Consider the following 13,983-nt stretch of genomic DNA (forward strand, 5'->3'; position numbering starts at 1 on the left):
GGAAAAACACTGGGTCCATACACCCAAAGATCATGGTCTCACTGGAAAGAGCACCTACACTGCAGGTGAGGGAAAGGCTATGGCAGGAGTGTTAGACAAAGCTGCTACATCTGAAAATTGGGTGTGGAATCTTTCACTCACTCATTTGAGGAATGGATGGTGAATAAAAATAGGTGCAGTCCCTGCTCTCAAAAAGATCAGTCTAGGATTCTTAGAGATTAGTAATCCAAGTGTTAAAGGGAATTTAAAAGGGCACTCTACTTTGGGTGAAAGTTCAAAAGCACAAGTTCCACGAAGATCATGAGCGTAAAACTATCTCCTAGCCTTCTCTTTTCCCCGCTTCCTCAACTTTGTTAGTACTTGGTCAAAGATGACAAAGTTTGAAGATTTCCTTCCTTTGGAGTTCCTCTGTGGAATATTCATTCCAACATATACAGCAGTCTTTTCCCCACCCACCTCTGCCCCAAAGCTTGCAATCTTCTTTCACAGTCTGTGAACTAGAGTTGATGGCAGGAATCTTAACTTGGATTAATATAGGCATGTTCCTTGAAAATATGTATTTTTAAACTTTCAAGATGGATTTGGATCTCAGCATAATCATGTTCCAAAAATCATACAAGGAATTTTATAAGATGAATTTAAATTTATCTTAAAATTTTTATACTTGACAATTTCTTTAAACAGGTGGAAGGCTAGGTAATCTTCATTTAATATTGGGGTTTTGGTGGGCCTCTAAACAGGTTAGGCTGTATTTTCAAAATAGGGCTAATGATTTAGTTGACAGACCCACACATTTGGAGCTCAATTTCAGGTTCAAGCACAAAGTCTAACAATGCCCACTCTTTTTAATCTCAGCTTGCACATATCAAGCCTTCTGGATGGTTTCATTGTCTCTAGTTTACAAAAAAAAAAAAAAAAAAAAAAGCCAAGTAGCCAGATATGCACATAAATTCCAAACAAAAGGTATAATGATAAGACCAACACATGTGAGATAAATGTGTAGTTATTTGTTCATAAAATGTTAATGACTTAAAAAAAGAAAAAAACTCCTAGGAGGAGTTCCTTAGAGTTGAAAATTTAAAGGTAACTCAAAGACAAATGAGACGTTATTTAGCAGATCAATTCCTAACAATTCCCTTAGCGGACTGTGTATCAAAATGGCACTATTGGAAAAGGTAGTGACATACCTTTTAATATGCAGTGCTATAAGTGCTATGCATAAAATAAGAAGCAATGTGTAGGCAGTAGCAATTGAATTGTTTATGCACTCACAGTTGCCTTGAAGTATAATAAAACTGAGCATGAAATGAAAGGTCCATGCAGGTCTATGAGCAAAACACAAACAGAAACCCAGAGACCAGTCCCACCCCGGTCTACCCTGCCCTCCCCGGGCCACCCTGCCATCCCCCCAAAAGTTCTTCCTGTGGGCTTAAAGCCCTTCTTTTTTGGAAGACCTACAGGCTTTATACAGTCACCTGGTGGCTCATGAAGACCAGAAACACTGTCATAGAAAGAAGCTCTCTGAATATTCTGAATCTCTAAAGCAGAGAAACAGCAAAAACAGGAAGACAGAAGAGCAAATACACAAACACTTCGGTTAGTGGGAAAGACATTTGACATCACAAGTAAACTTTGAAATTGGGCTACCAAAGTAGCTAGTCCAGGGCAGAGCCCATGCAAACATTACCGTTTAGAGAATATGCATGTTTGGACAAAGTTCTTTATAAAATACATTTAAAGTTGAATCAAAAGAGCACATTCCCAACTCCAGATGTGAGCATTTTATCATATCAATGTTAAATGATTATCCCATGTAAATGCAGATGAAATTTAAGAGCAGTACAGTACTGTTTGAGTTGTCTTTCTTAAAATTATATTGCAATTGGCAGATCAGGACAAGATTGCAGTAAGTTAAAACACTCTAATAAATGTAAGTATTAGTGGCTTTTACTGTAAAAAATCCACACTGCTGGGTAGTTTCACTACCAATATAGATTTTGGAAACATAATTTACTTCAAATACAAATTACTAACAGATAGGTAACTACCATTAAGGAAAACAAAATTCAAGTTCTGTTATAGCAAAATATTCAAATAACTACAAATCATAAGATAACTTGTTGACTTCACTGCTATTCATGAAAATATCCTAGAAGGCACATTTACATGAAAATGCAATCTTTCATTTTTTTCTGTGTATTCATGCCAATAAGCAGCAAGTAATCCATGTAGCTCATAGAGAGATTCAAAACATCTTTTAGCAAAAAGTAGGGCACTATGAATCTCTAGGGCAGGGCTGCCACCCCAAAATCTTATTTCTCTTGGTTTAACCTTGAGAAAACGTAAAACTCTACCAAACTATCTTAACACAAGATGTAGCATACTCAAGGTACTGCACATCTTCATAGGCAAACTATATTCATACATCTAATATTCATACATCACAGGCAACTTATCATTTTCTGCTTCTGCATTTATGTGGTTATAGAGAAAAGTAACCACGTTTTTCTAGGTTTTTTTTTTTTTTTCTTTTTCTAGAGAAAAAGCTCCCCTATCCCAAGAGACTTCTACATCTAGAGTAGTGGTGAATACTCCACTTTGGAACCTCTTCAAACTTCTGTGCCTGTCATTGACTTCATGTATGAAACACAGTCCTCAAAATTGAACTAACGTAGCACTGCCACTTCACCTGGCCCTCAACTTAAAGGCTGGTGCCCTCTGAGATCTTTTCAGTTGATGGATGAGAGGACTGTCTGCTAATAGTAGCATTAGCTGAAGGGCAAACACATAGGATTATTCCGGAGTAGATGTTAGCATAGACAAATTATTACAAGGCAGGGTGAAGGGTATCCCAGAACCTCCAAACCTGTCCACTCTAAATAGGTTCCACCATCTACTGCAAGACAAAACATACTCTAGTGCGTGAGACCTTTAATGGAAAGGAACTTAAATACAATCAGTGTGCAATACAGAGAAGGGGAAGAATACAGTGTCCAAATCAAGCACCTGAAGTTACCCGTCCCCACGTGGGCAAAAAAATGCCCAGTCAGACAGGGTTGGCCTAAAGCAGGGCCACTGAGGCCCAAAAGACATCTCCTAATGGAGACCCATAGGAAAGGGACAGAAGGGGCCCAGCACATCTAGGACAGAAGCAGCAAAATCAGTATCAAGATAAAAACTGCCATTGTTCACCTCCCCACGAGTCTCTCATGGGTTTCAACTAGCCCAGGACCAAGAAGCAAGTGCAGCTTCTTCACATATTTCTCTGCTCCATGTGCCTCCTCCAGGTCTCCTTCTGGCTCTCCATCGTCTTCCTTCCTCATTCCGGCTCCTCTTCAACTTCTCTCCCTGCTCAGCTCCACCCTTCCTTGGGTGGGTCAGAGAACATGGCACCTCTCCCTTTTCTGGGGACCACCCTGTTACAGAATCACACCTGGGTGGATAAGATTCCTCTTGGTCTATTTTGATAAAGTGAGCTCCCACCTTTAAAAAGGCAAGGCTACAACAGGGCTATGCAGTCTAGTGCAGTGTGCGAAGTCTGGACTATGGATGAAGTACAGATGAAGAGGCTAGGGCAAGGCTGAAGGAATTCTGTAAGGCTGTAAGCATTTCCTCTCTGAGTTTCTATAATTAAATAATGTATCTATTCAGTGGAAAGCACAAAATATAGGTAAGGAATCTGCAGATTCCTACCTGCAAACACATCCTCTGTGATATGGAAAGACTTGATCATTGTAGCCCCCAGCTCCACCCTTTCTCGCTAAATCTTATATACATAATAACTCTGACCCATGGCTGCCAAAGACTCTCCAGTATCTGGGGACAGCAAGACATGGAGTTAGAGGAGAAGAATGGAAGGAGAAAACTGAAGAAGAAAGCTGAGAGTCAAACTAGAGTTTAGCTCATTCCTGTTACTGTATCTATGTAGATCTCAAAATTTAAACTAGATAATAAACTCTTGGAGGGCAGGAGACATGCCCTTCATTGTTCTCAAATCTAACTCACAGATAATAACCACAACAAGCACATGGCTAGATAAGTTGCAGTATATGAATGGGTCAGCTGCTCAATACATGTTTCCTGAGATATTGTTTTTGGCTAAGAAAATTAAAAAAAAAAAAAAAAAAAAAAAGACTCAAAAATGGTTCACAATGTCAAGTAAGTTTCTAATTCCAGGACCCAATTTTCTTTATTATACTGTCATTACTCCCCAAATACTTAATACTCTTCTCAATCAAAATAGCAGAGAAAATCAATTCTCAAAACTTCTGTTCCTTTGTCCCAGGCATCCCTGCCCTGCTCAGAGCTTTCCTCCTTAGTCAACTCACATGAAAACCCTACTTCCAGGCTCTTTCATTCCAATTTCATGGAATCAACCACTGCTTTACTTCTTTAGGTCTAGACTGTGTTATTACTCTGGCTAAAATACCTACTGATGTTATTAATCAATACAAGTCAGTTCCACCTGAGACTGGCAGTCAGGGCCCTCTAGGGTCTGGTTTCAGCCCTATTTCCTGCTCACTCTCCCTTTCTGCTCCAGTCCTAGAGTCCAAATCAAACACAAATCCTAGCTATGATTTCCCACTCTCACACTGTAGTCATTCATTCCATTTGCTCAACTCTAATCCCTTTTCCCATGCCAGCTTCTCTCCTCTAAATGTGACTTACCCTTAGATGAGTTCATTCATGTAAAGCTACTCACCCTTAAATGTTTCAGGCATGACAGGACATAAAAGCTCACAAGTTAGTGCTAAAAAAAAAATGCCTGGCACTTACTAAGTGCTCAGTAAATGTCAGCTTTCATTATTTATTCAACAATTACTATCCTTCAAGAGCAAGGAAAACTGTCTCTTCCTTAATGACATTTTACTTGAGATTGCAGGAAAAAAGATAGACCCTTCATTAGTTGTTTGTTGCTAACACTGCCTCCTGTACCATCCATGTGGCATTTCCCACTGATACCTTTGGCACTCAATGATCTGCCCACACATTTCACTCTCTTTCCTGTGCTCTCAGAATTAGGAGAGTGCTAGGAGTAAGGGTGAGTGTGGCCTAAACTCTGTGCCCAAAATAGTCATGACCGAATTAATTACAAAAGAACATAAGAATTTACATTTGGCAGCATTAGCTTGATCTCTTCTTTTTGTGACACTTCTCATGCACCTTTTTAACTCATCAGAGCTGGTCTTTCTAGCATTGGCCCTACGACAGACAACTGGAGCTCAAGAATCACTTCTGCTCTAGTTCCAGTTTCTCATACCCCACTCTAACTCTTCCTAGAGTCAAGAGTGCCTCATCCATTTGGACACTGAAGAGCCCACCAGAGGTTCCTCCTCTTCCCAGCCCTCATGTAACAGCTCTCCACTGACCTGGTCACTGCAAGTAACAGGGTGTACTTTGCACCAGCTAATAATTTTTTTATCCAAAGGTATAAAGATTAAAAGCTTCCATTCTACTAGTTGGAAACCTAACCTTTCCCCCATTCTCTCCTTTCATACAGTTTTGGGAACATGGTCCCACCCCAGGACACAGGTATGTGTGCAGCGCATCCACCCGACAGTCCCTCCCACTGAGCTGATGTACGCGATCATTCTTGACTAGATTATCTTTGATATGGTCATCTTTCCTCCTACCCATTTTCCTTGTGCTTATTCTCTTTCCTTTTGCCCCAACTGCCCATATTCTTCTTCTCTGCTTTCTGTTTTTCTTTCTTTCTGCCTCTGAGAAGACAGCTATATTACAGGTCTTGAGATGCTATACAAAGAGTGAAAGTGAGCCAGCAGAAGTGAGTCCCAAACAGGCCTGGTCTTAGAGTCAAGATCTAGGCAAGGACAGACCTCGAGCCAAGATCCTGCATGGTCTGAGGCCAAACAAAGAGATGGGTTACAACCAAGATGAAATGTAGTAGTGAGATCTAAGTGCTAAAGATACTGGCTCCCACTCTGCATGAAGACACACTGCTAGCCTATGATAAAATCACCAAAACCCTCACCTGATGTTCATGTGAACAAAAAGAACTATGAGCACTGATGAAAATATAAACAACTGATCTATATGCAGGGCACATGAGTTCATTCACCAGTCATTGTGTGTGTGTGTGCGCAGAGGGCTGGCCCTGCTAGAGGTCGAGACTCAGCTGACTTGTGAACAACACAGAGAAAATGCATAAATGGGGTTTCTCAATCCCCTTGGGTTATAGCTGAACCAAGACCAGGGTAACCTGAGACATTTGTATAGTTCTTTATGACTTGGAGTCTGGAATGTTTCCACACGTCCCACAGCATCTGACCAAGAAGGCAGATGGTTTGCTACTCAAATAGTCTTAAAAGTGGGTAAATTCCGATATAACGGCAGCCCTGCTCTAGGGAAAGAGTTTTAAAGTAAAAATATCTCTACATGCATATTATACTAAAGAACCATATATAAGCCTTAATTGTAAAAGAGTTGAGTCAAGCTTAATTACAAACATAAACACATTCTTACCATCCTTCCAAAGCTCTGCAACAAATCTGTCTGATGACTGGTGCAGGAGGGTGGCCACATTATCATTCAGAGGGTCCATGTTCTTCATCAGCCACTCGTCTGCCTTGTAGTCCACCTAGTCCGTACCAGAGTCAGACGAGGTGAGATGGAAAAAAGCAAATATAAACAAGTATTTTAAGTCTTAAGCAAAAGCATTCAGTCCAAAAAGTGGTTGTCTCGAAGGTAATGCATTTTTAATGTATGCTATATTTACATGTTTACAAATGCTTATCAATACATTTGTTACAACCTTGATCAAATGCAGCAAAATTACAAACATGGTACTATGAATTGAGTTACTTGACTCTTACCTTCCCTGCATAATGTATAATGCAAAAATCGGCTTTGTCTTTTAGTTGCCGAGGTTTCTGAAACTTGGAATGGGAACCTTGCTCTTGAACCAGTTTTTCAACAAAGGTTTTATCTGTGGCTTTCGGGAACCAGCACTCTTCATCCAAAAGGGCAAGGACACCAGGAGGGTTAGCCTGATGATGAGAAGGAGTAAGAATCAACAAGTCCTGCATATCACTTTCAATACCAGGACATTTCCCATTGGGTTTGGAGTTTAACTTTCAAGACAATTAAAAGAGTTTTATGAATATCTATAGAAACCAAATTGCTAGGATGGAAGGTAATGTCTAAAACGTAACTATAATTCAAACAAATCTCAAACTGCTAAATTTAAGTGCTGGTAAGAAAATGAATGTTTGACATATCATAAACTTGTATCAATTATATGGAAACTACTTTCAAGTAGATGGTCCCCAAAAGGCATCAAATAAAAGACATGAGAACAGGAATTAGGAGACTGAGATAAGACTGATTATTTAGATTCACAGACTGGCTTGATAAAATATGAAAATAGCTGAAATGCTTCAGACATTTTACATGCTAATTAATACAAGTTTCTGGTTAAGTAATGATTAAATAAAATGCACCACTTCACACCACTATCATTATGTAGATTATATGTAAGATGATGAAATAACTTACTAACCACTTTATATATTTCTTTCAAAAACACTTGATAATTTATTTTATTTCACTGAACAAGTTCATTGAAAAAATGCCCAGAGGGCCTCCCCGGTGGCGCAGCGGTTGAGCGCTGGGTTGCGAAGCTGCCCGCGGCCTCTGCGGTGCCGGTTCGATCCCCGGCTGCTCCCCGGCCACCGGAGGAGGGTCCCACATGGCGCGCAGACCTCTCCTGCCGCCCGCTGCTCCCCTCAGCAGTGTACCTCGGTCCTTCTGCCTACTCTGCTCCCCTTTCTGGCTCTGGTGAATTCTCTCACCCTCCTGCGCTTCTGACTGTACCCAGTGCTTGTATAAACAAAAACAAACAAATAAAAAAAAAAAAAAACAGACGCCTATCTCTTTCATTAAAAAAAAAAAAAGAAAAAATGCCCAGAGACACAAAGACAAAATAGACAACTACAACCAGGGACTGGGGAGTGACAGCCAATGGGTACAAAATCTCCTTTGGGGATAATGAAAATGTTGTGGTATCAGATAGTGGTAAAGACTATCTGACATGACTTTGTGTATATACTAGAAACCACTCAATTGCACATTTTAAAAGGGTCAGTTCCATTCTCAGCAAGTTTGAAAATCAAGGAATGACTTCCTTTTTGGAGGAAAGTGGAGTATGCAGGAAAGCTAAATGAAACATCTAAATAGTGATTGTCTATTTTATAGTACTTTTGGGTCATCACTTACTGCCATACTGCTAATATGGCAAGTCAGTGATAGACAACTGAAAGCATGCTTATGAAAACAGCATTCTAGGCATGCTTATGAAAACAGCATTTTGAATAAATTTCTGCGAAAGTTTTCTTCAACACACAAGGCCTTTTTGTTCATGGGAGAAGAGCTGGCTCTACGTAAATAATGTTTTGAAAAAGTAAGTAGAGGTTAAATATAAATGAATGAAATAATGTGGTCAAAGAAGGTGGTGGTTAAACAGAATGCCAGCAGGTAGAAGAAACTGAGAGAATTCTTCTGCCAGAACTCCCAGTATTGAGACATTATATCTTGGCTCTTTAGTGTGTGGCTTCTCTACCAAAGAGAAATTGCAGTGTCCTGAGCAACTAAATATAATATAGGGCCTCCCTGGTGGCACAAGGGGTTAAGACGCAACTTATGAAGCTAACCGCAGCCACTGCAGCACCAGTTCGATCCCCAGCCAATGAGCTACCCACGTGGTGCAGCAGACCTCTCATGACTTGCCTGCTGCTCCCCTCAGCAGTGGATTTCAGCCAGTCTGCCTGTTCTGTTCCCAATTCTGTCTCTGGTGAATCCTCTCACCTGCCCCCTCTCCCCCTGCACCTCTGGCCTGTACCCCAGCTCTTGTATGCATAAAAATAAATCTTAAAAAAAATATATATATATAATATAAACCACTGGGATTGGGTAATCCCAAAGAAACAAAGATTCAGAGTGCAGATAACTTGAGGTGTCCTATTCACCTGACATCTTTGAGAAATGAAGTCCCCTAGTAAGATAAGTGAAACATCCATCTTTCTACCATAATTTTTATATTTCAACTCATTTTAATGAAACTATTTCCAGATTCTGAAATAGGAATAGGACCCCAAACATAATTTAATCTTTTCAAATGACTCAGTAATAGCATGATTATGAATATTCATTATTGCATAGCCTTGTATTTTCCTGATTTCATTGTTCAATGTCAGGATCTCTGTTATCACTTTTCTTTTTAATTGGGCATAAGTAAAGAAAATAAGCTTGGGAGACTATGTTTCTGTTTAATGGTCAGAGGCAATAGCAGAGGTTCTGTAAATGGCTTTCTGAGCCCAAAGGCTCCCTATTACCACTTCACCCGCATCCCAGGTCAGGCAAGGACTGGGTTTCTTTTTTTTTTCTTTGAAAGATTTATTCATTGACTGAAGAACTGGGGTACAGGCCAGAGATGCTGGTGGTGGGAGAACTCACCAGAGACAGAGTGGGGAGCAGAACAGCAGATCTACTGAAATACACTGCGAGGGGGGCAAAGGGGGAGACAGGAGAGGTCTGCTGCACCATGTGGGTAGCTCCCTGGCTGGGGACCATGGTAACTACTCTCAAACCCCCATGGGGTTCCCAATCTCTGCATTCCAGACTGTCACTGAGGATTTAATAAATTCTTGCCACCTTAATCTTGTCCTAATCCAACTATATTTATACTTAATATGTACAAAACAATTCACAATACAGACATCAAACACTTCTTACTTCCCCTTGTTGTTTTCTTCCCCCTGTGAGCTAATACTAAGGTTGAAATGTTTACTTTCCTCTAGCACTCTCATTTTGAGAGTAATATTAGCATACTGGAAGAAGAAAAAAATAGCATCTAAAGTATTTTGTCCTGGGGGATAAAGCAAAAGAAAAGCAACTGAGTGTAACAGTAAGAAGAAATGTACATTTCTTAGATTCAATTACAGTCCCCCAAGCCATCAGATTTTAAAAGCCTTTAAAAAATTTTTTTCCTCCAAAAAATAAGGTGGTAATTTTCCATTTGAAAGAGTTTTGGTACAATTATCCTGCAGACAAAGATTGACTTAGCAACTCTATGGATTCTCTTTCTTCCTAAAATATGTAGAAACAGAGTCAATACATTCTTAAAACACTGGACTGTCAGTGTCATGGATACACAGAAATAAGCATCTCAAACAAAAATGTAGTCACCTCTAGTCCTACTATGAAATATTCCACACACCCCTGCCTTATACCACTACTGAAACAGTAAAACTCACAATTAATGTACTCAGTATATATTCCAAACAACTTTTTTGGATAACAAAGCAGCAAGAATATATTCATGGTTTACGGACACGTGAGAATACGCAGCAAGCTACTACTAGCATTCCTTGAATGTTACTTCTAAATAATGCTGCAAGAAACACAAAAGCAGACCCTTCAAACTAAGGTAATTTGAAGCTTCTGTTCTCATAATGCAGCTACAGTTTTTTGAAAGGCAAAATAACCTCTTATGTATGAACCAAATGAAAATTATCTGTTACCTCCCTTAAGCCCAAATTGCTAATGTGCTAAAACTACACTTCTAATGGAATGAATGTCCCTCTGGGTTTTTCCTTTACCCCATTTACTACTACTTTTTTTCGGACTCCAGGTTTGGTAACATCTAGCTCTCCAGACATTTAGCCTTCCAACACCTTCAAGCATGGGAGCACAGGTGGTAATCAGAAACTGAGTAGCAAGAAAAAGGACTGCTTCACAGTCTATGTACCTCATAGAAAAATCCCTTGTTGAGCTGTTGATAAAACATACCTACTTATCTACTATTAGAACTTGATGTAACTTACCCAAATTAATGCTTAATTATGTTTTACTTTTCTCTATTTTGGCAGTTAGTAAAATAAAATAACCTAAGCTATTATCTTGTTGAGCAAAAGCTAACTGCCAGGGAATAAATTGCCAAATCACCAATATTTGAGATCATATGGAGTAAGTTACACATGCAAATAAATTATATACAAGTCTATACATTCTTACAGAATAATAAATGAAAAGAATCTGTTATGCCTTCTAAGATTGCTATTAAAGTACGTTTGTCCCCCAAAGACCAAAAAGTCAGATTTTAAAAAAATCTGCTAAAATAAAAACATCTTTCTACTCATGAAGAGAAGCTTTACTTATCTGAAAAATGGATTTACAAGATGTAGCTTATTCTCAGCTAAACGAAATGTCACTGCATTGCCGGGGAGGTGTGCCAGGTGGATCTGTGCCAGGTAGAGCCCTACACTATCTGACAGGTACTGAGGGCTGGAGGTAAATGAAGTTACCACTTGCACCATGGCAGCTGCAGTATAAGGAATCAGGATTACCTTAGTCAATATATTCACACACACAACAGGAATAAGGCTCAACAAAATGAGAGCTAGAGAAAGGTATTATTAGTGGCATGTTATTTACTTTTTAATAGATATCAAAGTATTACCTTCCTAGAGAATTTAGATTAGAAAATTATCTCAACAATGATTAGACAATCTGTCTCCAATTACACCAAGAAAAATTTCAAGGCACTGCCTGAATACGAAATGAATGCAAAACAGCACATAAATACTCTTACAGGTCTCTCGATCAGGTCAATGCAAGGTTGCAGATCTAAACCAAAGTCGATAAAGTTCCACTCAATGCCTTCACGCTGGTATTCCTCTTGCTCTAGGATAAACATGGTGTGATTGAACAGCTGCTGCAGCTTCTCATTGGTGTAATTAATACAAAGTTGTTCAAAGGAGTTCAGCTACAAATGTTGAAAGAAGTTTGAAATATGGGGAGGGGAAGAAAAACAATCATAAAAAAATTCATATAAATTATTAATTATGAAATACATTCTCTAATGATAGTGATTGAACTGAGAGGATCTCAATCTCTTTCACACATATTATATCACACACATACAGTATATATGCCAAATCGCATTACTGAAATGTTAAATGAGAAAATAATAAACAATATGCTAAATGAATGATCTACAAATAATTCAATTCTTATTAGTGAATGATAGAAATGAAAAAATAAGACAAAGTGAAAAAAAGAAAGATTTGGGAAGAGCAGAGCCAGAGAAGCAAGCATATCTCTGTAAGGTTTTGAGGGGTGTACAGAAGAGACTTGGTGCACTCCCATCCTAGTTTTTACTTAAGATCCAGGCTCTAAGGTGAGTTAAGAACAATCTTTTCCTCACAAGGTTGTTATTGAGATCTCAGTCAGCAGTGACGCACAGAATGTGTGGGGCTCCATATTGCTTTTCTTGCATTGCCTTATGCAATATTTGAACTTTGTCAAGATCAAGAGTCATACTGCACTATTCTCATGAAGTGATCTTGAGCATCTTTTCATGTTACAGACATTTCTGTTTCCTTGCCTGTGAACTCTGCCCACTTTCTATTGTGCTGTTAGTTGGATGAAAGAATGGATGGATGGATGATTAGAATCATCTTATATATTAGAAGTACATTAATAGTATTCAACAACATTCACATGAGTAGCATGTGCCCATAAACAAACACTTTCATAAAAAGTGATCTTCAATTATAAAAGAATCTCCAAAGAATAGATCTAAAGTAAAAAACAAAACAAAACGAAACAAAGCTATATTCCAATCTTCCACTCTAAGAAGGTGTTACACTATTTTAAAACGAAGGAATGCAAGGACGACGGGGAGTATTTGCCCTATTTCTAGTGAATCATATAAATATCTGCAGATTGCCCAATTGTGCTTATTCCTAGTTGTAAATACACTTGGCTTTGCCTTAGAATTATTTTATTGCTTTATTTAGCCTGAGTTACTATGTGGAATGGTATTTTTTTTTTTAAAAAAAATGAACCTCTATTTGTCTTCCACATTTAAGCTACCAAGTCTATTTTAAAAACAATCTATCATGGGACTCCCCGGTGGCGCAGTGGTTGAGTGCTGGGCTGGAAGCTGCCTGCAGCCTCTGTAGCACTGGCTCCATCCCCGGCCACCAGAGGAGGGTCCCACATGGTGCGCAGACCTCTCCTGCTGCCTGCTGCTCCCCTTGGCAGTGTACTTCGGTCCTTCTGCCTGCTCTGCTCCCCGCTCTGGCTCTGGTGAATTCTCTCACCCTCCCGCGCTTCTGACTGTACCCAGTGCTTGTATAAATAAATAAATCTTAAAAAAATAAAAAATAAAAAAAAACAATCTATCTTATAGATTACCAACTACATATTTTGAAATAATCATTTTTAAATTGGTAACACATGGTGTAAAATAAAAAATGTATTAAGAATTGCACTAAGAAGTCTCATCTCAAATCTCTACTTGTTCTCCCAACAGTCAACCACTATCACTTATTTCTTGTGATTCTTTCAGAAATATTTTAAATAAAAATATTTATTTAAATATTTTTTTACTTTATTTTTTAAATTTAATAATCTTGGTGTTACTTCCATATCAGTATGTGAAGTCACCTTATTCTTCATAATGGGTACAGAGTACTCAACTGTATGAATACATCAAAATTAATTGAAGAATCTCCCAATGGTGGACATCAATCTCCTCACAGCAGGCACTTAGGCCTTTTCCATTCTTTTCCCATGACAAATGATGTTTAAATAATCTTGTGTTTTTATGTATTTATACATATTTTTCTACTGTTTGTGTATTCATATATCAAAACCATTTCTTTAACTTATACAGCTTTTTATTTTCATCTTTTAATTATCCTCTACTTCTCCCAGAATTTTACCATCTAGTCTTTACTTTTCAGTTAGTTTTAGAAGATTGCCTCATCCCTTCCTTGCTTACAAGTCCTATTAATAGATGTGAATGTTTGATTCATAATATTTAGGGAAGATTTACACCTATATGATGCTGAATTTTCCCATTAACAACAGTTTGTTTTTCCATTTGTTCAAGTCTTGTTTTTCACAGTAGCATTGAAAATTGTCTTCAACTAAATTTTGCCTATTTCTTTTAAAATA

General features: G+C 38.6%; 1 protein-coding gene across 3 annotated transcripts in view; it reads right to left on the reverse strand.

Annotated features, from left to right (window-relative positions):
• MYH10 (myosin heavy chain 10) overlaps positions 1-13,983 on the reverse strand; it is a 143,666-nt gene that overhangs the window by 52,383 nt on the left and 77,300 nt on the right. For all 3 annotated transcript variants that reach the window (XM_037494707.2, XM_037494708.2, XM_054689852.1), the window contains 3 exons: positions 11,609-11,782; positions 6,834-7,007; positions 6,484-6,598 (listed from right to left, as the gene is read on the reverse strand). In XM_037494707.2, coding sequence (XP_037350604.1) covers positions 6,484-6,598; positions 6,834-7,007; positions 11,609-11,782 — 463 coding nt within the window. The remainder of the gene's footprint in view (positions 1-6,483; positions 6,599-6,833; positions 7,008-11,608; positions 11,783-13,983) is intronic.

The sequence above is a fragment of the Talpa occidentalis genome, unplaced genomic scaffold, assembly GCF_014898055.3.
Source record: "Talpa occidentalis isolate TD23 unplaced genomic scaffold, MPIMG_talOcc4v2.1 talOcc4.7, whole genome shotgun sequence".
In the NCBI taxonomy this organism is placed as follows: domain Eukaryota; kingdom Metazoa; phylum Chordata; class Mammalia; order Eulipotyphla; family Talpidae; genus Talpa; species Talpa occidentalis.